Consider the following 22,974-nt stretch of genomic DNA (forward strand, 5'->3'; position numbering starts at 1 on the left):
TGGGTTTTATAACTTATGCTTTGAGCGGAACTCATAGTAGGAATTGCAACTCGGAACCCCAAGCTTTTGGAGCTTTGGGCTCATGAGGTGGTCTAAATATGAGATTTTTAGGGCTCAACTTTTGTGTAGTGCAGATGTGCATCTGGCTTATCCAAAAAACTTCATGTTCTTTTTCCTTAAGTTCTCTGAGTATTGATTTGAGGAGACATTTTTTGGTGGCTAGATTGATGAAATTTTAACTGCTGTCTCAAAAAAGATACCGCATTGCCAAAATGTATATGGAGGATCAGAATTATTCAGAACCACCTCTGCATTGCGAAAATAGCTGAGACATGTTTTCCATTAATATGCAATGTTTGCTTAAGGTACATATAAGTAGTACTAGAAACTTGCACGGCAACATCGAGTATGTATTGTTACTATTTTTCCTTTTTCAAGAATATATGTTTTGTGCATTGTTTGTCTCATCTTGTCAAGTTACCACTATGGATGTTGTCCTGTTGATTGAAAAAAATGAGAATGAACCCTAGTATTTCTTAATATAAAAATCTAGTGCATTGGTTGCAAACTCTGTAATCCAAATGATGGTTTCATTAACAGAATCAGGGTAAAACCTTATTCTTCAAATCAAAATGCATCAAAATGAAAAGCAAAATGTCTTGTTTCATGAGGTTCAGTTGTTGTAATAGGTTGCAGCCTTGCAGCAGGTTGGCATCACACTGGACCCTGGTTTCAGTCCAGTGGAAGACAAGTGATGTTGCCTCTAGGTTCGGAGAGATAACAGTAACAGAAGTTGAGTAAAAGTGACAACTGACAACTGCTCTATTTATCCCCCTCTATTTTTTATATGCTGTAGAGGTGTGAACTTATCAAATGTTAGGACTGTGGGAAAATGTTTGGTTTGTTACTTCACCAAATTTTTGAACAGATGGCGGGTTTGTTTCGTACGTTACCAAATTTTGGTAAGGTAGGGATACTCGAACATATTTGGTTCGTTATCTTACCAAAATTTGTGATGGCTTGAAATGGTAGCAAACAAAACATGCTTCAGGGTTTAGGGTTCTTAAAGCCATTGCGTAGCAGGGTTTACACTTCCAGTTTGGGCCAAAATTGTAGTATATTTCGGGCGAGATAGTTGCTTACCCTTGTGGGCGGGGGGAGCAGCTCACAACAAACTTGCAGACGAAACAACAAAAAATGACAGAATTTTAACATACAATTACCACCAAGCTGACCAGTTGAACTGGTTTGTTGTCCAGCTTTAAAGGAATATGTTTTGCAGATCATCAAAACAATTTCTTGTGTCAAAACTCAAGCGCATAACAGAGTCAACAGACAAAACAACAAAAAAGGGGCAGATTTCTGACCCGATCTGATGGACTGGTTTATTAGTTGATTCTTAAGAACTGCTTCCCAGATCATCACAACAAATTCGAAGCATGTCAAAAGGTGCTTGAATTCAGGGACACAGCTAGAAAAGAAAAAAAAAAGAGATACTGCATCTTCCCTGGTTTCTAGCAAGAACATGAAAGTTTGGTGATTGTATCTGTACTTATGTTCTGCTTCAGCTGGTAATGCATAAAAAATGACTCTAAGCAGCACCATTCATATATATTACAAGGAAAGAAATCATAGGCATCTACATTATGTAGAATGAGACCATGTAATGTACTGTAATTAATTTCAAGAAACAGTGTTTGGTACAGACTAGACAAAAGGTAAGCTCAAGGTAAACCATAATTCAAGGGGGGAAATTCAGACAACCTATTCCAGGATGTCATCGTCGATGTCGATCGGGGTGACCTCGCCGTCGTCGAACTGGTCCTTCCTCGGAGGCGCAGGCGGCGCGAACAGCCGTGCAGGGCCAGTTCCCTTCTTCTTGTTGCGCGGCCTCGCCTGAGATGAGCAAACAGCAGTCAGCAGATGGCAAGTCTGAAGAATTGCAGCAAACAGCAGCACAGGAAGCAATAAGCATATGATTTTTTTATTAATTTTATTTTTGTGCTAGAGACTCACATTTCCGTACGAGTGGTTGAACCTTTTTCCCCTCTTGGTCTTCTTGTCCCCTCTCCCGCAGTAAACTGGTCACACCAAATGGAGTAATTTGAGTTGGAATCGTAATTGGTTCAAACTGCGAGGTTTTTGTTTCAATCTATGTTTTGGTGCTGTATCAATTGAATTCGTGCAATACGATTTGAAAAGCAGTTTCATATAAGATCATCGAGCCAATTTCACACCAGACTAATCCGAATTGACGAACAAAACAGAGACAGGGAGGTTAGGTAGGCATGTCAGTTACCTTCAAGAACTGGAGTGAGCGGGGCCGAGAGGGTGGCGGCGGCGGCGGCGGCGACGCGAGAGCGGGAGCGGGAGAATGCGGCGGCGGCGGGGAGCGCGCAGTAGGAGGAGACGGCGGCGTGGTGGTGGGAGGAGGGGAAGGTGGCCGGGGACGCGGCCATGGCGTGGACGGCGAGGAGCGCCATGGAAGCGAGAGAGGAGTGAGAGCTTGAGGAATGGATGGAATCGGATAAGCTGTGCGTGCATCGGAGTAGATAAAACGGAGGGAAAGGGAAGCCCAGGCCCATGGATTGGGCTTTGTCTCTTGGGCCTATGGACCAAGCCCATGATTGGCTTGGCCCTCTGCAATTCTGATGTTTCTCTTTCTTTTTTTTTTGTCCTCTCATTTCTTTTTCTATAGATAATCATTTTTTTATGATTAAATTATTACTACTAGTATAAAACTTATGAAGAATATAGCAAAGTTATGATATTTTTAGGACTTCTGAAGACAAATCTAGCCATAACGTTTTTAAGATTTTAGAAATCGAAACGTTCAAAATGATATTGATGGTTAAAGCTCAAACACTGTTATGAATATTAGTGGAAGAGATGAAAAACCAGTGTTTTTAAGTGTCTTTGGTTCTGGGAATGTGACTATAGCGTTTGTTGAGTATACAAAGTACAAACAAATAGTTTTCCATGATGGCACCTGGGCAATTAATTAACCCAAAAAACTAGTTTACATATTACTAGTTTCAAACATTAAAAGCTCATATTAGTACCATGACACTTTCTGCTACAATTACTGACTAATAACACAAGTTCATGGCACTTTGTAGACAGGCAAGGAGAGTGTGCATAAGCAGGGCTTTACATAACTTCATACAGTATATATGGATTATGGAGCTACAGATGCAATCCAAACACAACAAAAAGGCACCATTAAGCATTATGAGTATCTGATTGGCACAAAAACTTTTCAGCGACAGAATTTTCAAGAGACTGATAGCTGCTATGTATATGTTCTTTATTTTCCTTGGAACTCATACTGTTCTTCTTACTTCCTTGAGCTCACTGCATAATCACGGGGACCAACTTGCCTCAGTAACTGCATCAGCAGAAGGAACAGGAGATAACCAAGTTGTTTAGCCATGTAGCAATGCTGAAAATAAGGTAAACAGAAAGAGAGAGAGACAAGGATGTAGTACAACATACCTGAAAATATGATTCCAGCTTCTGCTTCAGAGTGGCATGCTCCCTCTTCATCTTCTGAAGAGACCTGCGGCATCTGAAAGAGAACATGGCCTCATCACATCATGTGAGGAAATTGCATGATGATTGGATAGTATGTGAAGAACAAGTTGGACGAGTCAATGAAATGCATACCCTTCCAGATTCCTGTCATTGCAGTTTACTTTGAACACAGAGCACTCATTCTTCATCCTCAGTGCACCAATGCTGCGCCAAACACAGGCCAACTTTAGCGAATTTTGAACACATAAAGCAGGCAAAGATGACAAGCTTTCGGTGAGAACATTCATATTAACAAATAATATTTGTTCATTTCACATCAATAAGCATTCTTAAGTTTGAATGTTTTTATATTGGTTATTTAAGACCTAAGACATGATTTTACACTGATGAGACCTGTAAAAGAATATTGTTCACTCTGTGTTCTGGGCATATGCCCCAGTTTTATACCTGGATCCGCTGCCTTTGAGTTGTTGCACAAGAGAATCTAATCTGTAGAAATCCTGAGGGTATTTATCACTGCATCAAAAGAAATGGAAGTAAATGTAATTGTCATGTCTTTCAAATCATGGGTAATCATTGTACAAAAAATCAATTATCTATTCATATCGTGGATGCAGACATATTACTTACATTGCTTGTTCTATATTTGTCAACAGTCTTGATGAATCTTTGAAGAACAGAGCCGCAACTTCCTCAACAAAATTGGGGCTTGATTCATCCTGCAGTTCTTCCAGCTGATTAAACTGTTCATCAAGGTAACCCTGCAGGAAAACCACGAGGTAGATTATAGGCAAAAGAAAGAAGCATGAAATACACAACCAAAAAAAAAACTTTTGTGCAGTCCATATAATACAAATAAGTGTACTAATTTACAAGGGTAAATCTATATAATTAGTCAAAGATTAAAAAAAAAGTCAGGTTCCAGCAAGTGACTTACTCCCTTCGTCCCATAAAAAACGAATCTAGAACCGGATGTGATATTTTCTAGTACTATGAATCTGGACGTATATATGTCTAGATTCGTAGTACTAGGATGTGTCGCATCCGGTACTAGGTTGGTTTTTTATGGGATGGAGGGAGTAGGCTTCACCCTAGTTAAGTATAAAGGAAATCTAGTATTTGCCTAGGAGATACTAATGTATCATCAAATTGATGCTACTCTATGATTACTCTCTAAAGGTTGAAAGACCTGACTTTTTGTATATTCTCAATGGAATAGTACAAAGGAAATTAAGAAAGTGGTTTGCTATTGTCTATGGCATATTACATCCTTGACGATCTGCTTAAACTCATTATCATAATGCATGCATATGTGATGTAAAAGAAAGTTGTATAACTTTTAGATAAGATAAGATGGGTGCCAACTGCTAAGTGAGCATTATTGCATCATCCCAGACTAGTAGACTACACTACAAAACTGAGTTATGCTGTTGCAAATGAAATTCACAATTGAAACAGAGTGCATGAATGATATAAGCTCCACATGACCACATATCTGACCATTGATTGATAATGCTTTTCTCCAGGGGTTCAGTGTGCCCTCAGGGGATGTCCAAGGGTGCAATCAAACTTTGTTATATACTTACATGTAAGACAAAAACTGAAGAAACTAACTCTCTCTCCTAGTTAACTATCTCATCTAATATTGCAGCTCAGGAACTGAGAAGCAATAAAACATCAACTAGTGTCTAGTGCAATACACTAATTAATTACGATCTCATTTCTCAAAGGAACAAAAGTGAAGGCATGAAACCTGATCGAAAAGATTTTTCTTCATAAAGATGATTTGGCGACGCAAATTTGAATACTCCATATATGGCTAAGCTTTAGAGATCAGTTCAAGCAGGTGGAGAGAGCTGAGACACAATGAGCCATGCACAAGAGGGGGGGTGTATATATAGAGGAAAAAAGGATTTTTCTTATAACATGCAAAACCTTTATTCTACATTGATAATGCCCTCCTGTGAATAAAGCATAACAAAAGGACAGAGTACTTTTCTTTCATGAAACTGTTGAACAATAACTCGAGTACCAATGCTACAAGTTGCTGAGCTCTGTATTTCATTTGGTTTCTGTGGTTTATATCCTAGACAGCAAGAGATATTTAAGAATATTTGTGACACTGCACAGCAGAGGTTTGTAGAACAGTAGCACCTAGAACAAGGTTTGTTCCCGAAGAAGCAACTGTATAGATGTAATAAATAAATATTTTAACAGTATTATATTGCTAATATATATTTTATGAAATTACATTATTTATAGACAAAGAAGTTATTTCTACAATTCAAATACTCCAGAGTGTGTGCAAGTAACTGTAACAGAGTTGGGAAACAGCCTATCTGAATGTCACACAACGCAAGCCGACAAAGTTCGTTAGTGACTGATGACCACTTAATGTTTTAAGGAGGACAGATTCACTAAATCTAGCAAATTTAAACTTTACAAGATATCTTATACTAAACATGAGTTTCGGGAGAGATTTTCATGCCTCCCTAGAATGACATCAACCGTTGAAATTCTGCATTGAGTATTTAACAGAAAGTAATTATCCTATTTCCTGAATTATATAGATAATCAGAGTACAAACCATTGGCAACCTTCCACCAAACTCTGCCTCCGTACAACTCAGTTGATTTCATTGAACAAAATTGAGGTTGCATGCTATGCAGATGACAAAATTGGCATATTTCAATTAGGATTTATACAATCAACCATGAAAAAAAATCAAAGATGATAGGACTAACATCCTGTAAAATAAATAATGAAAATTACCATGGACATGAAATATGAACAAGCACCCAAAAATTGTTCGCCCAACAATGATATTTGTTTTTCATAGGATAACACTGCGCCAGGACAGAGTAATCCCAAATACAAATGAACCTTTTTTTTCTTCCTTACAATGGGTACCCCGGAATTCCATTTCTCAGGGGAACAAAAAATTATACAATCAGCCAGTACTTGTCCACTCAGGGTCACCAACTATCACAACTAACATAGTTGAACTTCCTTGCAGTATAATAATTTTCCATTTTCAACGAGTTTACAGCTATGTCATTCCGGTGTTATGCTTGGACTTGCACTGGTTGAACAGAAACGGATACTTGACAAAACAAAAACAAGGGTGTAGCAGCCCTTGGCCACAACCTTGTGCACAAAACACATAACAGAATCAGATAACGACTGGAGAATCATTTATTTTCTATGTATTTGAGAATGAAAGTGAGTTGGCTAGTGATTTCGTAAGTCACTTTCATTCTCCTTTTTTTTTGAATGTATGAATTAGCACTCTGCTGGTTCGTTCAAAGAAAAGAGAGAGGTAATGAAAGTGACTTACAAAGTCACTAGCCAATAAGCCAACTGTTAAAAAGCCACTTCACAAAAATATAGGAACAACAGGAAGTTACGAACTCAGAACAATGGTAAGTAAATTAAATAAAAGTACATCTACCAACAACAATGTATGTATTTTCAATAATCAAATTCATATGTGTAATATCTATTATTAGCAACACCACTGTTCAATCAGTTAGAGCTGTGCCCTTCCTCTAGCTAAATCAGACCAATAAATTTCTCAAAGACAATCAGATGGATAAAAACATCTAGGGGTATCTAACATGCAAGACCACAAGGCCTGGACCGCTCAGGCAGATCTATCATCTGATGAACCAAAGGAGCTCTACTATCTGCTCCTTTTCGCCACATCTCACATATCCTGAAAGATTGTCAGAAAAAAAGCTAACAGCAAAGATTGGAAATAAGACATAACCATCAAATGGCCGAAGGAGGCATCCTACTAAAAAGAAAGAAGAGAAACAGTGGCATCCCTATGCTTTCACACTGAAACCAAATGAAAACTGGATGATAAAAAGGAAGATGCATGGTGGGCAGGAAATTCTACCTTTATTCCACTTCATGCAGAAAAGGATGGATAAATCTTTCTAGTAGCTACTTCCCGTGGTTTTTCAGTTATAGTTGTATATTTTATTAGCTGGTCCCATCCACTACTTTCAGTAGATGCTGAAAAGAGGAATAAAATGTATAATTGGAGCAAAGATAATGACTTATTGGTATCTCAGCTGGATAGTGATAAGAGAATCCTAACCTGGAACAGTATATTAAAATGACATACTGGAAGCTTGCATATGGCTAAATGGCTAGGTGGTGAAGCTGTGCACCTAGGCCACCAAGGTTCAAATCCTAAATTTGACGTTGGTACCCACTAATGTCAGAAGTACACACGCACTTGTGCTTTTAGTGAGCATGCGTGGGCCTGCGCTCTAGGTGGCGTGTGAAGCGTGTGCAGAGGAAATGCACACGTCTGGTGGTGTTAGTGTGGCGTGTGTGGGTGTGTGCATCCAATTGTACTTTCTCAAAAAAAAATGATAGATACTTGTTTAAATGGTTAGTGTCAGTAAAGTTCTTATCTTGGCGAATCATGACAACAAGATGCAAAACAAATAATAGCCACAGAGCACAAATCTGATAACAAAGTGAGGTGGCAAAATCATCACCTCACTATTCTCATAGTTGCAAGAATGGTTGCACTGTTTCAGCTTTTTTGCATGTTCCTTCTTATGCATATTCCTAAATGCATATTGCTAGTAACATAAATAATGAAACAAATAAGGAGAAACAACAGCTATCAGAAACTACAGACTAAGCAAAGTGTTTCCATGGAAAGTAAGAATTTGTGTGGGATGATATTTCATGTTTATATTTACAGGACTGGATCCTGCACCATACAATTCAGTTAAGAAGAACAACATAAAAAAAAGTGACCAAAGAGCATTTATAAAGATGGGATTTTTTGCAGCACATCTGCTTATGGCAGTGGAGCAAGCTAAGAGAGACAGATTCTTCCTTGAAAATTTTGGAGATTTTGGATCTCGCAAATCCATTACTCAGTGATTTAGAGCCACTAGACCATTATTAGAATGAATTTGGATGAAGGAATTTCAACAGGAAAGTAGTACTTACTCCATATACATTCAACAGGGCAACCAACTTACACACTGATCAGAATACAAATATACTACACATTGGGATTTCTTACCACTATTTTCCATCGTTACGTAGTGAAGTACATGTGTGCTTCACATTACTAAGATTTTACAGCAAGTAAACATGCAACATGAACTCTTGCTAGTTTGTAATTATATTGTAATTACTGTATTTGAAACACAGGAAAGAGATAATATCAAATCACTTCACGCTAATATCAATTATGCACTATGCTCATTGTAACACTTTGTAATGATCTCGGTTATAGTCATATTATTGTTCATATTTGTTAGGAAAATAGAAGGGAAACTGTATGTCATGCATCGTGCCCTAGTTTTAGCCATATTCATATAATCATATCAACACCTTAGGAAATTATCTATGGGAAAAAAATTTGCCCTAGATCAAAATCGCTTATATCACCTAATAGACCAACCAATTATGTCCATATCCTTCTATGCATCATTTGATGTTTTGAGGAAATGAAGAACTATACATCTGCAAGTGTTTTTACACAGTAAAATTAGGTTTAATTTGGCATTGCGATAGTATTTAATCTGCAATTTTACTAGTTATAAAAATGTTAAATAATTAATAACCACTTATCTGGAGCCACCAAAAAAAATACTACTAGAACTGGTAAAGATTCTCTTAGATAATTATATTCCAGAGCACAGCAACACTAAAATTGGCACTTTGTGAGCTCATTTTACTTGTACCTTTGTAGTTAGCAAAAGATAGGATAACAACACATAATTTCCAAATATCAAAGGTAATTTTGGAATTTATTTGCCATAGTCTAAAATCATTTATTTTGCTACATAGGAGATATGAAATAATATAGGAAGATCAAGGTCCAATGCATATTCTACAGAAACGCATATTCCTAGACTGTTGACAGGTAAAATAATAAAATATATTGTAGTTGACAGTTCGCGTACATGCCTTTTTGGACAAAGAACATAAACAAGGCACATGATCATCTTTAGTGTTTAGAGCAAGAGGATGCCCAGAAGCTGATGACAAAATGCTGGAGCACACCAATCTATATAATTATATACATCCATAAAGTTTGAGCTGGAAATATGGCTATTGCATGCTTGTCTATATTGAATTACTTGCAGTACTGCTGCTATTCCTCAAGACAAACCTCATCATTGCAAGGTTGGTTCATACAACATGCTAATTGTTTTACCAATAACCTGAAGAAAGTGGAGAGAGAGAGAGAGAGAGAGAGAGAGAGAGAGAGCAGATGTGTCAATTTCAAGCCAGCACTGTTTTATGAATAGACTATTGGAGACCAGAGAGCACTGTTTCACCAAGATACCTACTGTGAAGACCGCTGCCATCAAATCATTGGGATTTAAGCTACAAGGCTGAGGCTGTTTCCTTCCTGTTTACAGCATTTGAAGGATAGAATGTTAGCACTGTCGAGCAGTGGTGCTCTTGAAGAATATATGTGTATTTATCCCTAATGTCGAACATATGTTACTAAGGCTTCCTGAAATCGGATTCCTCATGCTGCACTATATGTAAAGTTGATGCCTCTTTAGTGAAGTTAGATCCTGGTATTCTCAAATAAGTAATCTTAGGGGTTGATTTGAAGTTGTGCATGCACTAGGAGAACTGTTCAAACATAGGCTGCTTCTTGATAACTAGCAGCAGGTATCCACCTTACATGCTATAGAAACAAGCTGCAGAACACCACTAATGCAGAGCAGTTGAAGTAGGAATACCACAATATTTTTGAACTTTGAAGCCACGTTAAACAAAATTAACTGACTCTTCTGTCTTACTTTGTCTTAATGTTTCTCTGACTGATATATTCTTCTGAGCATGGATAACCACAAGAAATGCATATGGGTCCTTGGCTCCATAAAGTCATGACATATGCACCTGTTCACATTTCAAGAGTCTGGGTTTTGGATCCCCAAATTCTGAATTTTCAATTCCTTTGGTGATATAAATCTACAAAGTAGACCAAAATCGTTGCTACTGTGCTTGGGTGACATTAGAAAAACTAGCACAGTCCACTAATTTGATAAGCAAATAGTACTATGTTGAATTGCTTACAGTTTAACAGAGACTTAAATATAGTCACTATACGATGCCTACATGAACCTTGTTTTCCTTTCCAACAGCATAGAAAATTAGCAGTAACAATTGGTACGTGACATTGGTAAGATCATCCTTGTAGATAAATAGAATCAATCCAGACAGTCTAATATTGCTATAGCAAAGTGCCTTTTATTGATGTACTAAATGTCTTCCATCCTAAGTCAAAAAAGCATGTTTCCACGTCAGGGTGGGTGCTGTGTTCTTCACTCCTGTTTTCATGTGCGTATAGCATGAGATACTAGTTTATGAGCACAAACAGGTCTCCTTTTTGCAATGTTTATCCATTTCTGTTGTTGTGTTGTTTCACCATGGTCCTCCATTCAGGAAATCAAATGTGTAGCTATAACATATTTCTTCTCTACCCTATTCCCTACTTTAGTGTTGTGAAAAAGGGTTTTGAAGTTGTAGTATGCCATACGATATGGTTATCTATGGGCCAATGGTAGAACATGTGCAATATGTCATATCTTATGTTATCTCTGAAAAGGTAGAGACCTCACCTAGTGAATTATTAAAGGAGACAAGATGCACACAAGATCTTAATTACAATGATCAATTGCAGCCTTTATCTTTTATGAATTTAATCAATTCAACTCGTTGCTGCAGATTCACACACCCGATAATCAGCAATTAAGCACTTCACTTAGTTAGTCTAAGTGCCCAACAACTTTCAATTCTTCAATAAAATGAATAGTGCGATGGTCGAAATTCAGTTTGCTGACCTGCGTGGAAAATGCTTCAAATCCATTTGCCGCAGAGGTTAATCATGAATATCATACGGTTCCCAGAGTAGTGATAACGCAGCAGTTTCCAGAGTGCTTGTGAACTTGTTAAGTGCCCCTCCCATTTCTCGGTATCTCCAGTTGCTGCCTTTGCAGGTGGACGCAAATCCTTTCACCTGGGAAGAAAAATGACAGCCATTCAGCCAATGATGCCCTTGTACTAACCATGGACAGCATCACGCACAAATGACATAAGAAGAATCAACTCATCCTTCTCCACGAAAACAAAAATGGAAACCAATTGTGCTTTTATAGTAACCATACAAACTTGACACAAAAATGACATAAGAAGAATCAACTCATCCTTCACGAAAACAAAAAAGGCAACCAGTTATGCTATTGCACTAACCATAGACAGCTTCACACAGAAAAATGCAACCCATGCTGCTTTTATACTAACGAACAGATTACTCCAGATAGCTTCTTTCAGAAATGGGCATAGGCAGAATCAGCTCAACTACAGTCTCAGGTCCAAACAAAACTAGAATATTTACAAATTTGAAGCAAAGACACACCATCTGTAATCAAGAACACGGTACTACTATATTTCTCTGCATAGTAAGATCAAGTAACCTTCAAGAACATTCTTTGAAAAGAAAAAAAAAAGTTACTACCTTCAAGAACATCATACCATTCTAGATTTTGCTTACTGGCTGACAGGGATAACACAATAGCATTAACACTAATCTTACTAATTTTCCTGAAGCGGCATTCCAAATTTCATTAACAACAAAATGAAAACAGGCCACATATATGACATAAACGAGACGCGATTTATCATGGCAAGAAGGCATCCATCCAATCAACAGTAAAGGACCTAACACGGGGAATGGGGATCATTCAGCGGCCGAACCCCACAAAATAATTTATTCTATTTTATTTTATTTTGCGGGGAGAAAGAACACGAGCTGCTATTCTATATTTCTATTCGATTCGAAACGTGAGGGATTCAGGCGGGCAAAAGGGAAGGGAAAGGAAGGAGGTCGTCCGGCCGCGTGGCACCCTCCAGAACCTGCTCACCTGCCGCCGTTCGCGCGAGGAGGGTAAGGCCAGGCCGCCGCGGCCGCACAGGGGAGAAGGCTAGGGCGCGGGGAGGCCGTCCACGCGCTCGTCGGCGGAACGCGCGAGGTGGGCGGCGCCTCGCATTCTCGCCACCACGCCGTCGCACAGCTTGTGGAAGAGAGAAAGAGAGGAATTTGAAGAGAGAAAGAGAGGAATTTATATTTCTGAGCAATTTTGCGCTGAGCTTAGTTTCTAAAAGAGCAGGGATGCTTTACTAAATTTTCTTCGAAAATTCTTGCAAACAAGATTTTAACCGTTTGGTTTAAAAAAACGTAAGACGTAGGATCATTTTAACCATAATTTTTTTTGTAAAATTAATAAATATATAGATGTATTTACTAGTAGGTTGTTACCGAACATTGGTAATGCCCACACCTCTTCCTTTAGCTATATCCATTAAAAAACAAATTGAAGTATCTATAATATCTACTACCCCGTTTCAGGTTATAAGACTTTCTAGCATTTCTCATATTAATATAGATGTTAATGAATCTAGTCACACATATATGTCTAGATTCATTAACATATATATAAATGTTGGTAATGTTAGAAAGTCTTATAATATTAAACGGAGGAAGTACAAATCACCCCTACAGTATGTTTAGATAATAGAAAAATGAGAGATAGGATTGGAATTGAAAAATGAATGAGATGAGACTTGGGGTCGTATTCCACCCACTCGGCCTATCTTGTCCTCTTCTGAGGAAGGATTCCATCCCGGCATCTACCTATCTGGCGTTCTTTCGCCCCTCCTCGATATCGCTACTTTCTATGGTTGGTTGCTCATCGCCACTGCTGGATGGCTGACCGCTTGGAGAAACGTGGCTTGCCGCATCCTACCTGTTGTGTCTTCTGTGACCAACAGGATGAGCCAATTGATCACATTCTAATTAGGTGCCCCAAGTCCCTACAGCTGTGGTGGACCGTCCTCTCGAGCCTCGGGCTCCCACATTGCTTCCTCTCTAGCGATGTTTCCTTCCACGAGTGGCACTGCTCCCGCCGACTCAAAGTTCCGAGGGAGCATCGTTGTGGATTCGACACGGTCGTGACCCTTGGGGCGTGGTCCATTTGGAAGGAACGGAACAACCGCGTGTTCAACAACTGTTCTTGGCCCTGGTCCGAGGTGGTAGTAGGCATGGCGCAAGAGGCTGCCCTTTGGCATCTCGCCCATCCCCTGTCGCCAACGCTACCTTCTTAGCGTGCTAGGTCGTTTGGTCGTCCCATTGTAATCGCGAGAATAGGCTTAAGTCCTCTTTTTCCTCCTTTTCCTCCTTTTCTTCCCAAATCCCTCTTCATTTCTTTGTTTTGCCGTTTGCGTAAATTTTATTTCTCTTAAAGTCTTAACACAAAGGTGCACAATCCTTTTGCGTATTCCTGAAAAGAAAAATCAAGGATTAATATTAAATAGAAGAGAGAGAGCGAATGGTTAGAATTTTAAAGGTGTCTTTGAATATGTGGAAAATAATTTCTGTGGCTCATTAACCAAACAAGGCCTTTTAAGTAGCCACATCTCTCGCCATCTATCTCCTGTTGGTTATCTGGACTAGGTGAGCGATCGACAAGCACATACAGGCAGCGACGCTACATGTGCATGCGGCAACACGAGCAGAGTAGTGCCATATGTAGCAGTTCAGCGTATGGGAAGGAAGGCGTTGGCCACCAGTTTGACCACATGGTTTGATGAATGGCGGAAGATTCGGATTCACTCTCATCCTTCTTCATCACACTACTCTTTTCATCCATAAATATAATAGATAATCCATAAAATGCCATTGACAAGCGTCTAAGTCCCAGAAATATCATCGACAAGTGTGATTTCCAAGAAATGCCATCGTACAAATGATTTTGTCCCAAAAATACCATCGTCGTTAGGGTTCCGTCCATTCCGCGCCGTTAAGTTCTATAGGATGAACAGTGTATTTAACGGCACGGAATGGACGGAACCCTAACGGCGATGGCATTTTTGGGACAAAATCGTTTGTACGATGGCATTTAAAGGATCTTTGTCCGGATGAATGGTTAGGATCCTTTCACTACTGGAAAAAGTGTTTTTCCAGGCGGGCCAATCACCATTTCACTGGCGGGCAAGCGGTCCTCCTGCAACTCAACGATTGTAAAAATAGTTGATTTTTGCAGGCGTGTAATTGGTTCGCCTGTGAAAATAGCTTCCAGCGCTAAAAAAAGGCACCCACCGCCGTTTCCGGCAGTAGATTCCCGTTCCCAATCCAGTTCCCACACATTTCCCATCCAATCCAGTGAATCCAAATTCAACAAAGAAGTCACCAGTTCATCCAAAATTCAGTTTCACACACACCAGCCATATTTCAGTTTCACAAGAATCAATTCAAGCAAAGAAAGCAAACAAAATCACATGTAAAATCATTCCTAAAATCACTTTATACATATAGCTCATCCATCTTCATCAGCAAAAACTCCCACATCGCCGGGAGGGAGGGAGAGGCCGGGAGCCATCGTCTGCCGCCGCTGCCTCACGGCCGCGCCCCGCCGTCGTCCGCCGCCGCCGCCACCGCACGGCCACACTCCGCTGTCATCCGCGCCGCCGGCCACCGTCCTCCCCCCACCCCCTCCGGCCAGATCTGGGAGGGAGGGGCCGGGAGCCGTGCCGCCTCAACCCTCCTCGCCGGCCGCCGCCGCCACCGCCCGTCGCCGCTGCCGCCAGGAGCACGCGCCGCCACCGCCGCCTCTGGCCGGCGGCCAGGAGAGGTGAGGGGAGGAGAGGGGCCGATGAGAGAGGAGAGGTGTGGAGGGGAGGCCGGGAGGAGAAGTGTTGAGGGAGAGAGAGAAATGAGTGGTGGGGAGGGGGTGGGAGGAGGAGATAAGGAGTTAAGATTTTTTTTAGTACGATTTTTGCAGGCGGACCACATAAGGGTCACCTGCGAAAATCCGGTTAAGTGGTCCGCCTGCGAAAATAAAGCGGACAATGAACTTCACCCCGATTTATATTTTTGTAGGCGGTTATTTGGTTCCAAAGGTCATGTCCGCCTGCGAAAAAAGACCTCGCGTCGGGAAAAATGCCTTTTCTAGTAATGTTTATACTTATGAAGAGAGATAGTATTTCATTAACTTTTAATTTATAGCCTATGTAGCTAATAAATTGTTAATATTAGCGTGATCTTTTATTAACCGAGCAATAGAACATAGAAAGAAAGAAACGTTGTAGTCATAACTTGGGAAACAACTTCAGTGACATGGCCACTTGATGAGTTTTGAGAGCGGTTTTCACTGACGTGGCTCATTGACTTAGTCAACCATGTAAGGACGTGGTAGTCCAATCACAAAATAAAAGTGAATCCATATGTAAGTGACTAGAAAAAAATAAAAAAGATAAATGAGGCCCACTTGTTATACTCATTATCTCTCTTTTTCCTCCTTCCTCCCTCTCCCTATCCCTCTCTCCCTTCACTATTCCCCTGTCGGAAGTGGCGAGGGAGGGAGTGGTGGCAGGGGCTCAGGGCGATGGTAGTAGTAACCGGCACCAGAGAGGGGCTGTGTGATGGCTTGCCGTTGGTGCCAGAGAGGGGGCTGGGGGAATGTCGTGCCACTGGTGTTGGAGAGGGGGTTCGGGGACTATGGGAATGGCGTGCCACCAATGTCAAGGAGGGGGCTGGGGGACTAGCGGCTCTTCGCCTGCCTCCATAGCTTCACCAAGTTCGACTCCACCCTCGCCTCCTACCTTGATGGCTTCTCCAAGCTCGAGCTCCCATTGCTGAGTGCGGCGCCACCACTCCCCTTTTCACTTAGTCCTCCCTGTTGCTGTCCCATCCCGCCTCCTCGCTGCCCACCCCTCCTTCACCTCCCCGCAGGGATCTTGTCCTTCATATCTCTCCCAGGTTTCGCCAACCGCCGCCGCCGCCAACGAGGTTGTTGCCGCCTCCAGTTCCTCTTCCACCGGACACCAAACCCCTCCCCCTCCTCCGTCGCCGGTGATGCCAAGCTAAGTGGCAAGGCCGCTGGTTCTAGACTTTGAGTGGTTCCAAGCATGAAGAAGTTAGGGGAAAGGAAGAGGGCTGATAAGTGGGCTCCATATTTTTTATATTTTTTCCTAGTCACTTATATATGGGCCATTTTCTATTTTGTGATTAGATTGCCATGTCAACGAAAAACACTATGAAAACCGCTAAGGGAGTTAAATTATATCGGTTTAATAGTTAGGGTGAAGACATCCGATATTATGGTTTAGGGATACAAATCAAATTGGACATATATTTGAGGGGGGTCATAATGGACTTACTCTATGGGAAAGGCAATTTTGAAGAGGAAGGATGCGGCCAACTTTAGGCCTTGTCCAGCAGGCCTCAATTCCGGCCCATTCCCTGTTGATGGACCTGAATTAAAGCAGGGCCTTGAGAGAAAAAATAATAATTTGTCCAAGAAATAATTTTACTCTGATCCTTAGTGCAATTCACGAGGGGAAAGAAGAATAGCATTGCAACTAAGTAAGGAATAAGTTCACTCTGTGACCCTAAAAGTGATTGAAATCTAATCCGTGACCCTAAACCGCAAAACAAGATATCTCGACCCCCAACTCTTAAAACCGGTGCAATTTGACTCTCTCGCGGTTTTGGAGGGCGGTTTTGCTGACGTAACGCCTAAGTGGCGGTGTTGACAGGGTCTTCCTTACACGTGGCGTTGACGTGGCGCTTGCGTGGCATCAGAATTAAAAATATATATATATATATGGCCCATTTATCATTCACATAAAGGATGACATGTGGGACCCACTGACATGTGGGGCCCACATGTCATCCTCTCACCTCCCCTTCTTCCTCGTCCCCCTCCCTCTCTCCCTTCTCTTTTTCTCTCCCCCAAACTCTCTTCACCAGAGCGGCAGTGGGGACGGCAACGGCGTAGAGGGGAACTGGCGGTCGGGAGTGGCGGTGGCGTCCGGCTCAGTTGTTGTCGCCCGCCACCATGACCGATGAATCTGGATGACGACGGTTGTAGTGGTGGGCGTAGCGCGCGGGGCCGTGGCGGGAGGAAGTGAGCTCATCGAAGCCGTTGCCGTCCGTGTCCATGGCGGCATGAAGGTGTGGATCTCGTCCTCGGCAGCCGGGCGAAGAACGAGCGAGCGAAGGAGCGCAACTGCGGCGGCGACTGCTGCTGCGATGACGACGTAGACAATAGGGGTGAGGCGGCGCAGTGGTAGTGGTGGTGGGTGTAGCTCCTGGGGCCGCACGGGAGGAGGCAAGCTCGTCGAAGCCATTGTCATCAGCGTCCATGGCGGCATGAGGGCGTGGGTCTCGTCCTCGGTGGCCAGTAGGACTGCAAGAGGACGAGCGGCAGGAGGACTGCAGGAGGAGAGACGGCGGAATGGGGGCGGCGTGCCCACTCCGCCTCCTCTCCAGGCCCGCGCCCGCTGCCCACACGCTCCCCCTCGGGGCACGCTGCTCCCACGGCCAGCCTCTCTCTTCCCCCACCCATGGCCGCTGCCGACTCCCACCGCCACAGCCGCCGCTCCTCACCGCCCAACCGCCGCTGTCCCCACTGCCGCTCCGGTGGTGAAGAGAGTTTGGGGAGAGAAAGAGAGAAGGGAGAGAGGGAGGGGGATGAGGAAGGGGAGGTGAGAGGATGACATGTGGACCCCACATGTCATCCTTTATGTGAATGATAAATGGGCCCTATATATTTTTTAATTCTAATATCACGCAAGCACCATGTGTAAGGAAGACCCTGTCAACACCACCACGTAGGTGCCACGTCAGCAAAACCGCCGAGGGAGACAAATTACACCGGTTTTAAGAGTTAGGGGGTTCACGGATTAGATTTCGATCACTTTTGAGAGTCACAAAGTGAACTTATTCCACTAAGTAAGCATCTCTGCTTTTATTGGGTAAAAATGACACGACGCATTGCATCAGAAACTGATCATGAACAACCATCATAAGAAACTCAAATTTGACTCCTATTACACCGAATCAACTCAATGTGGAAAACTCAAAAGTAAGTGCTATTACACCCTACCAAACTTCAAATCGGTCAAAAGAATCGACGACGACAAGCACCATCAGGTGCTCTAGTATGTATGCAGTACACGTATACGTATATGTATGGGTACACAAAAAAAATTAAAAATGAAAACCCCTCTAATGGCAGCTAACGCTCGCGCCAAGATTTGAATAAAAATTTTATTGCTTAATTCGATCGATCGTCTTCCTCCTCGGTGGGCTCGTGCTCGATCAGCGGTAGCAGCGGTAGGCCGGGGTGTACATGCAGCTCTCGGCGTACTTGACGAGGTCGTCGGGGCGCGGGAGGCGGCTGGCGAGGCCGAGCTCGTACGCCTTGGCGGCGACCTTGGCGGCGATGTGTGCGGAGATCTTGCGGATGTTGGTGAAGGGCGGGAAGATGAGCCCCCTGGCGAAGTTGTCCTCGCTCACCTGCTCCGCCAGCGCCTCCGACGCCGCCAGCAGCATGTCGTCGTGGACGCGGATGGCGCCCGAGATCACCACGCCCAGCCCGAACCCCGGGAAGATGTAGGCGTTGTTCGATTGCCCCGGCACGTACGTCTTCCCCTCGTACTCCACCGCGTCGAACGGGCTCCCGCTCGCGAACACCGCACTTCCCTGCACAAACATTTCGATTCAGATCGCCATTGACGATTTCGATTCAGCTCTATTGATCTCTCACCTTGGTCCAGGTGTATGCCTCCTCCGCGGTGCATTCCGAGTGCGACGTCGGGTTGGAGAGCGCGAAGATGACAGGTTTCTGCATTTGATTTCATGTTAGTGCACTTGATCATCATCATCAAGAAGAGGAGCGCACATATGCAGCCACCATGATGTGTGCATTGGTTACCTCGTTGAAGGCGGCCATGGCCTCGACGACCTCCTGGGTGAATGTCTTGCCGACGCCGGAAGTGCCGATGAGCACGGTCGGCTTGATGGACTGCACGGCCTCCAGCAGCGTCTTCACCGGCTCGTGCTCGTGCGCGAATGGCTGCTTGAAGTGCTGCAGCGACTCCTTCCTCGACTCCACGATCAGCCCCCTCGAGTCCACCAGCCACACCTTCTTCCGGCAATCATTGATCGGAATCTCCGTCTACACGAATAACACACAATCAAATCACACTCCATATTGTTGTTTATCATATTCAGTGAAAGTGAGTGAGGCAATATTCAGAGTTTGCAGTGTGTTTTCATTCAGTTACCTGCTTTGACATCTCGAGGGCAATGAGCTCTGCGATGCCAGTTCCAGCCTCACCGGCGCCAAGGAACAGGTAAGTGTGATCTGCAAGAGTTCCACCGACCACCTTGAGCGCCGCAATCAGACCTGCGAGGACCACTGATGCTGTTCCCTGCCATCCATCGTTGTAGACCAAATTCATCACATTAGTATTTTTGTGGCTACTGATTCAGACAAATTATATGGGCGTGAAACCAGAAGAGGTTCACAAAAGTTTCGCTTTCTTGTACCTGAATGTCGTCGTTGAAGACAAGGTGGCTCTTGCTGTACTTTGCAAGCAAGTCAAAAGCATTGTGGTTGGCAAAGTCTTCAAACTGTGGAAAGGAAATTTGATGTTATTCAGTCATCTCCTGAATCCTGATAAAGGTAAAAACAGAGTGTGCACATGTAACTTAATTAATTCTTCTATGCAGACTGACCTGAACGAGCACTTTCTCGCCGTAGTTTTGCTTAACTGCGGTCATAAACTCCTCAAGAAGCTCGTGGTATTCCTGATAACCATGATAACAGAGATAAGATAAAAAAGAAATTCTATGGTAAAAAGAGTTTTCTGTTTCACCAATTAATTGCAGGTGAACTACGTGTGCAGAAACTGTGGCTTACCTCTCCGGTAGCACGGCGTTGCTTGAGTCCAATGTAGAATTCGTCGTTGAGCAGTGACTCATTGTTGGTACCAACATCAATTGTGATTGGAAGGCACTGCATCATACATATATTCACATTTATAGTCAGCAAAGCAAATCCATCAACAGACTAAAAATACTTTGATCATTTCATGAAGACAAGAACACTCACAGCTGATGGGCGAACTCCTCCAAGGGCAGTGTACAGAGACAGTTTGCCGACAGGAATACCCATTCCCTGACATAGTAACAGCAGCACATATCAGCAAATGCTTCCAGGTAAACATACATCATCACATCTAAATTCTTTCGACACATTCATGACAGCAAAATCAGGGCAGGAAATGGGGGAAAAATGCACTACCTGACAACCAAGATCTCCAAGGCCAAGAATGCGCTCGCCGTCGGTGACGACGATCACCTGGATGCTCCTCTCCGGCCAGTTCTTGAGCACCTCAAGGATCTTCCCCCTGAATCCACCAAACAAACAAACACAGATTCCTGTCAGGCTGCAAATTCCTAATCAACCTCACCATCATCAGAAGGAAAGCAGAATCCTAGCAACAAAAACCGCACTTGTCCTTGAGGCTGATGTACAGGCCCTGTGGCCGCCTGTAGATGCTGCCGTACTTCTGGCAGGCCTCCCCGACCGTCGGCGTGTACACCACCGGCAGCAGCTCCTCCACGTTGTCGATCAGGAGCTTGTAGAACAGCCTCTCATTCCTCTCCTGAAAAAGAAAAGCACAAAAAAACCAAGAAACATGACAGTGTTCAGTAATCCACAGTTCTAGTGAAAGGGCATGTAGGTGTTGAGTTCAAATCTCCATAGGAACAAATTTCATGTTGGGTTATCTAAGGGCTAAGTTCTCTGTTTGGTAAGCTAAGTTTCTAATTTAAAAAGGCTGCATGTATCCGATTGAATGTAGAGCTCGAGTAAAAATACCCTTCTCAAAAAAAAAAAAAGAAGTAATCCACAGTTCTTGCTGCATGAACATTATCAATGCATTTGATTTGAGTGGGTGATCAAACTTTTGGTGGTGGTGGTGGTGGTGTTTGTGATTGTACCTGGAGGTCCATCATGGCGATGTAGCGCTGGAGGGGGACGGTGTAGTTGCGGAGGTTGTGCATGAGCTTCTTCTCCTGGAGCTCCTGCGAGACGATGGATGGCGGGAGGAGGCCGCGGAGGTAGTGCGCGTCGCGCTCCGCCTCCGAGAAGGCCAAACCCTTGTTGTGCCGCGGGTCTCTCAGCAGCGTGTACCCGCTGCATCACATCACATCACAGCGCAAGAAATTCGAATTCAAATTCAAATTTTTTGTTATGGCCACCGAACGATCGGTTGCGATTCGGAAAGACTCAATTCTCAAATTAATGTAGATTTTCATGGATTTGATGCAATGAACGACACGAATCAGTTTTTTTTTAGGCCGGACAAGCTTGTAACTGAAGCGAGTCAGGAAACCGGCGGAGTAAAACAAACGGAAACTTTATGGTGGGTGTAGAGAAAGTTGGGAACAAAAACGGAAGGAAATAAAAAGCAGAGGCTTGAGATAGAACAAGGGATTGATGGATGCCGAATTCGAAGAAGAAGACGAACTCGAAGGAGATGATGTCTCTAACCTGGCGACGGAGAAGGACCATGGGGTGATGAGCTGATCCTCGGTGGCCCTGTCCTCGCCGTACGTGTCCTCCACGCCGCCGCCGGCCATCTCTTCCGATCCTCTTCTCTTCTCTTCTCCTCAAAATTCAAAAACCAAACGATCGAACGAAACGATCGATCCTCTTCTCCTCAGAAATAAAAAGGAAACGATCGATCTGCTCTTGTCCTGTTATAGGAAGAAATATTTGCGTGGATGGGATGCGGCGAGGAGGAGAGGAGACGGGGTATTTATAGAGAGAAGGTGGGGGCCCGCGTGTGAAAGGGAGGAAACGTCGGGTCGGAGGAGTCGCGCGGGTGGTGGCATTTAATTCGTAGGACGGGTGGTTTTCCCATGGAGCGAAAGGGGGGAAGGTGGTGGGAAACGGGAGGGGATTGAATAGTGGGAAAGCGGAGGTAGGTGACGGAAGACGAGTCGTCGTCGTGGCGGCCGTCGCCGGCGAGCGGCGAACCGGCGGCGGGGGTATGTGCGTCTGTTGTTTTTGCGATGGGCGGGCAAGTGCACGGGTGGGTACCGGTGGATGGTGCAATGGTGGGGGTGATTGGTTTTGCACCTGGTTTTCGGGCTTACCCGTTTGCCTGTGGCTCCGTACCTGGAACGGTGCGACCCCACCATTTCCCTTTTCTATTTTTTATTGCTTATTATAAAAGTGAAATAAAATTGTATGTGTAGTAGCAGCATTGGTAGAAAAACAATAAAAAGAGTGTAGCTGGTTTAGGTTTTCATTTAGTGGAAGTGTGGAACTAACCCATCCGATTATAAGGCTGTGTTTGAAAGATAGGGGATTGAGAAAAGTGGGAAGATACGTAAAACGAGGTGAGCCATTAGCACATGATTAATTGAGTATTAACTATTTTAAACTTTAAAAATGAATTAATATGATTTTTTAAAGCAACTTTTATATAGAAAATTTTTGCAAAAAACGCACCGTTAAGTAGTTTAGGAAGCGTGCGCGCGAAAAACGAAACAAACAAACTCCCTTTGTTCTCCAAACG

General features: G+C 43.2%; 3 protein-coding genes and 1 long non-coding RNA gene across 6 annotated transcripts; all 4 read right to left on the reverse strand.

Annotated features, from left to right (window-relative positions):
- Nucleotides 1-1,373: 1,373 nt before the first annotated feature.
- LOC4338005 (30S ribosomal protein S31, chloroplastic) lies at nt 1,374-2,529 on the reverse strand. Of its 2 annotated transcripts, none has more exons than NM_001420233.1 (3): nt 2,300-2,529; nt 2,017-2,081; nt 1,374-1,896 (listed from the first exon to the last, which is right to left on the reverse strand). In NM_001420233.1, exons 1-3 carry the CDS (start codon nt 2,481-2,483, stop codon nt 1,765-1,767), a joined length of 381 nt encoding a protein of 126 aa, NP_001407162.1. In that variant the 5' UTR covers nt 2,484-2,529; the 3' UTR covers nt 1,374-1,764. The 2 variants fall into 2 exon arrangements, with proteins under 2 accessions (NP_001407162.1, NP_001407163.1); NM_001420234.1 differs by having other exon boundaries at nt 1,374-1,932.
- A 607-nt stretch (nt 2,530-3,136) lies between these two features.
- Nucleotides 3,137-5,402, reverse strand: LOC4338006 (pseudo histidine-containing phosphotransfer protein 2-like). Its single transcript, NM_001420232.1, has 6 exons — nt 5,288-5,402; nt 4,165-4,295; nt 3,982-4,050; nt 3,667-3,738; nt 3,496-3,568; nt 3,137-3,388 (listed from the first exon to the last, which is right to left on the reverse strand). The coding sequence occupies exons 1-6, from the start codon at nt 5,345-5,347 to the stop codon at nt 3,338-3,340; spliced, it is 456 nt and encodes a 151-aa protein (NP_001407161.1). The 5' UTR covers nt 5,348-5,402; the 3' UTR covers nt 3,137-3,337.
- A 4,030-nt stretch (nt 5,403-9,432) lies between these two features.
- Nucleotides 9,433-12,611, reverse strand: LOC136356724 (uncharacterized). Of its 2 annotated transcripts, none has more exons than XR_010741654.1 (4): nt 12,459-12,611; nt 11,379-11,554; nt 9,870-9,931; nt 9,433-9,740 (listed from the first exon to the last, which is right to left on the reverse strand). It is a non-coding gene; the product is annotated as an uncharacterized lncRNA (long non-coding RNA). The 2 variants fall into 2 exon arrangements; XR_010741653.1 differs by having other exon boundaries at nt 9,866-9,931.
- A 5,759-nt stretch (nt 12,612-18,370) lies between these two features.
- LOC4338007 (NADP-dependent malic enzyme, chloroplastic-like) lies at nt 18,371-22,181 on the reverse strand. The gene is made up of 12 exons (XM_015785200.3): nt 21,942-22,181; nt 21,389-21,584; nt 20,900-21,051; nt 20,688-20,793; nt 20,496-20,561; nt 20,304-20,399; nt 20,120-20,191; nt 19,931-20,014; nt 19,666-19,812; nt 19,314-19,556; nt 19,146-19,223; nt 18,371-19,081 (listed from the first exon to the last, which is right to left on the reverse strand). The coding sequence occupies exons 1-12, from the start codon at nt 22,028-22,030 to the stop codon at nt 18,698-18,700; spliced, it is 1,713 nt and encodes a 570-aa protein (XP_015640686.1). The 5' UTR covers nt 22,031-22,181; the 3' UTR covers nt 18,371-18,697.
- Nucleotides 22,182-22,974: the final 793 nt, after the last annotated feature.

Source organism: Oryza sativa, chromosome 5 (genome assembly GCF_034140825.1).
Source record: "Oryza sativa Japonica Group chromosome 5, ASM3414082v1".
NCBI lineage: Eukaryota > Viridiplantae > Streptophyta > Magnoliopsida > Poales > Poaceae > Oryza > Oryza sativa.

What these genes read in the sequence shown, in the direction of transcription:
- LOC4338005 (NM_001420234.1), bottom strand. Translation starts at nt 2,483, where the DNA reads ATGGCGCTCCTCGCCGTCCACGCCATGGCCGCGTCCCCGGCCACCTTC. An exon ending in GCTCACTCCAGTTCTTGAAG is followed by an intron (nt 2,082 to 2,299) that starts GTAACTGACATG and finishes TGGTGTGACCAG; the next exon opens with TTTACTGCGGGAGAGGGGAC. An exon ending in TCAACCACTCGTACGGAAAT is followed by an intron (nt 1,933 to 2,016) that starts GTGAGTCTCTAG and finishes GCAATTCTTCAG; the next exon opens with ACTTGCCATCTGCTGACTGC.
- LOC4338006 (NM_001420232.1), bottom strand. Translation starts at nt 5,347, where the DNA reads ATGGAGTATTCAAATTTGCGTCGCCAAATCATCTTTATGAAGAAAAAT. An exon ending in AGAAAAATCTTTTCGATCAG is followed by an intron (nt 4,296 to 5,287) that starts GTTTCATGCCTT and finishes GTTTTCCTGCAG; the next exon opens with GGTTACCTTGATGAACAGTT. An exon ending in AGCTGGAATCATATTTTCAG is followed by an intron (nt 3,389 to 3,495) that starts GTATGTTGTACT and finishes CTGCTGATGCAG; the next exon opens with TTACTGAGGCAAGTTGGTCC.
- LOC4338007 (XM_015785200.3), bottom strand. Translation starts at nt 22,030, where the DNA reads ATGGCCGGCGGCGGCGTGGAGGACACGTACGGCGAGGACAGGGCCACC. An exon ending in TGGTCCTTCTCCGTCGCCAG is followed by an intron (nt 21,585 to 21,941) that starts GTTAGAGACATC and finishes GATGTGATGCAG; the next exon opens with CGGGTACACGCTGCTGAGAG. An exon ending in TTGGAGATCTTGGTTGTCAG is followed by an intron (nt 20,562 to 20,687) that starts GTAGTGCATTTT and finishes TTACTATGTCAG; the next exon opens with GGAATGGGTATTCCTGTCGG.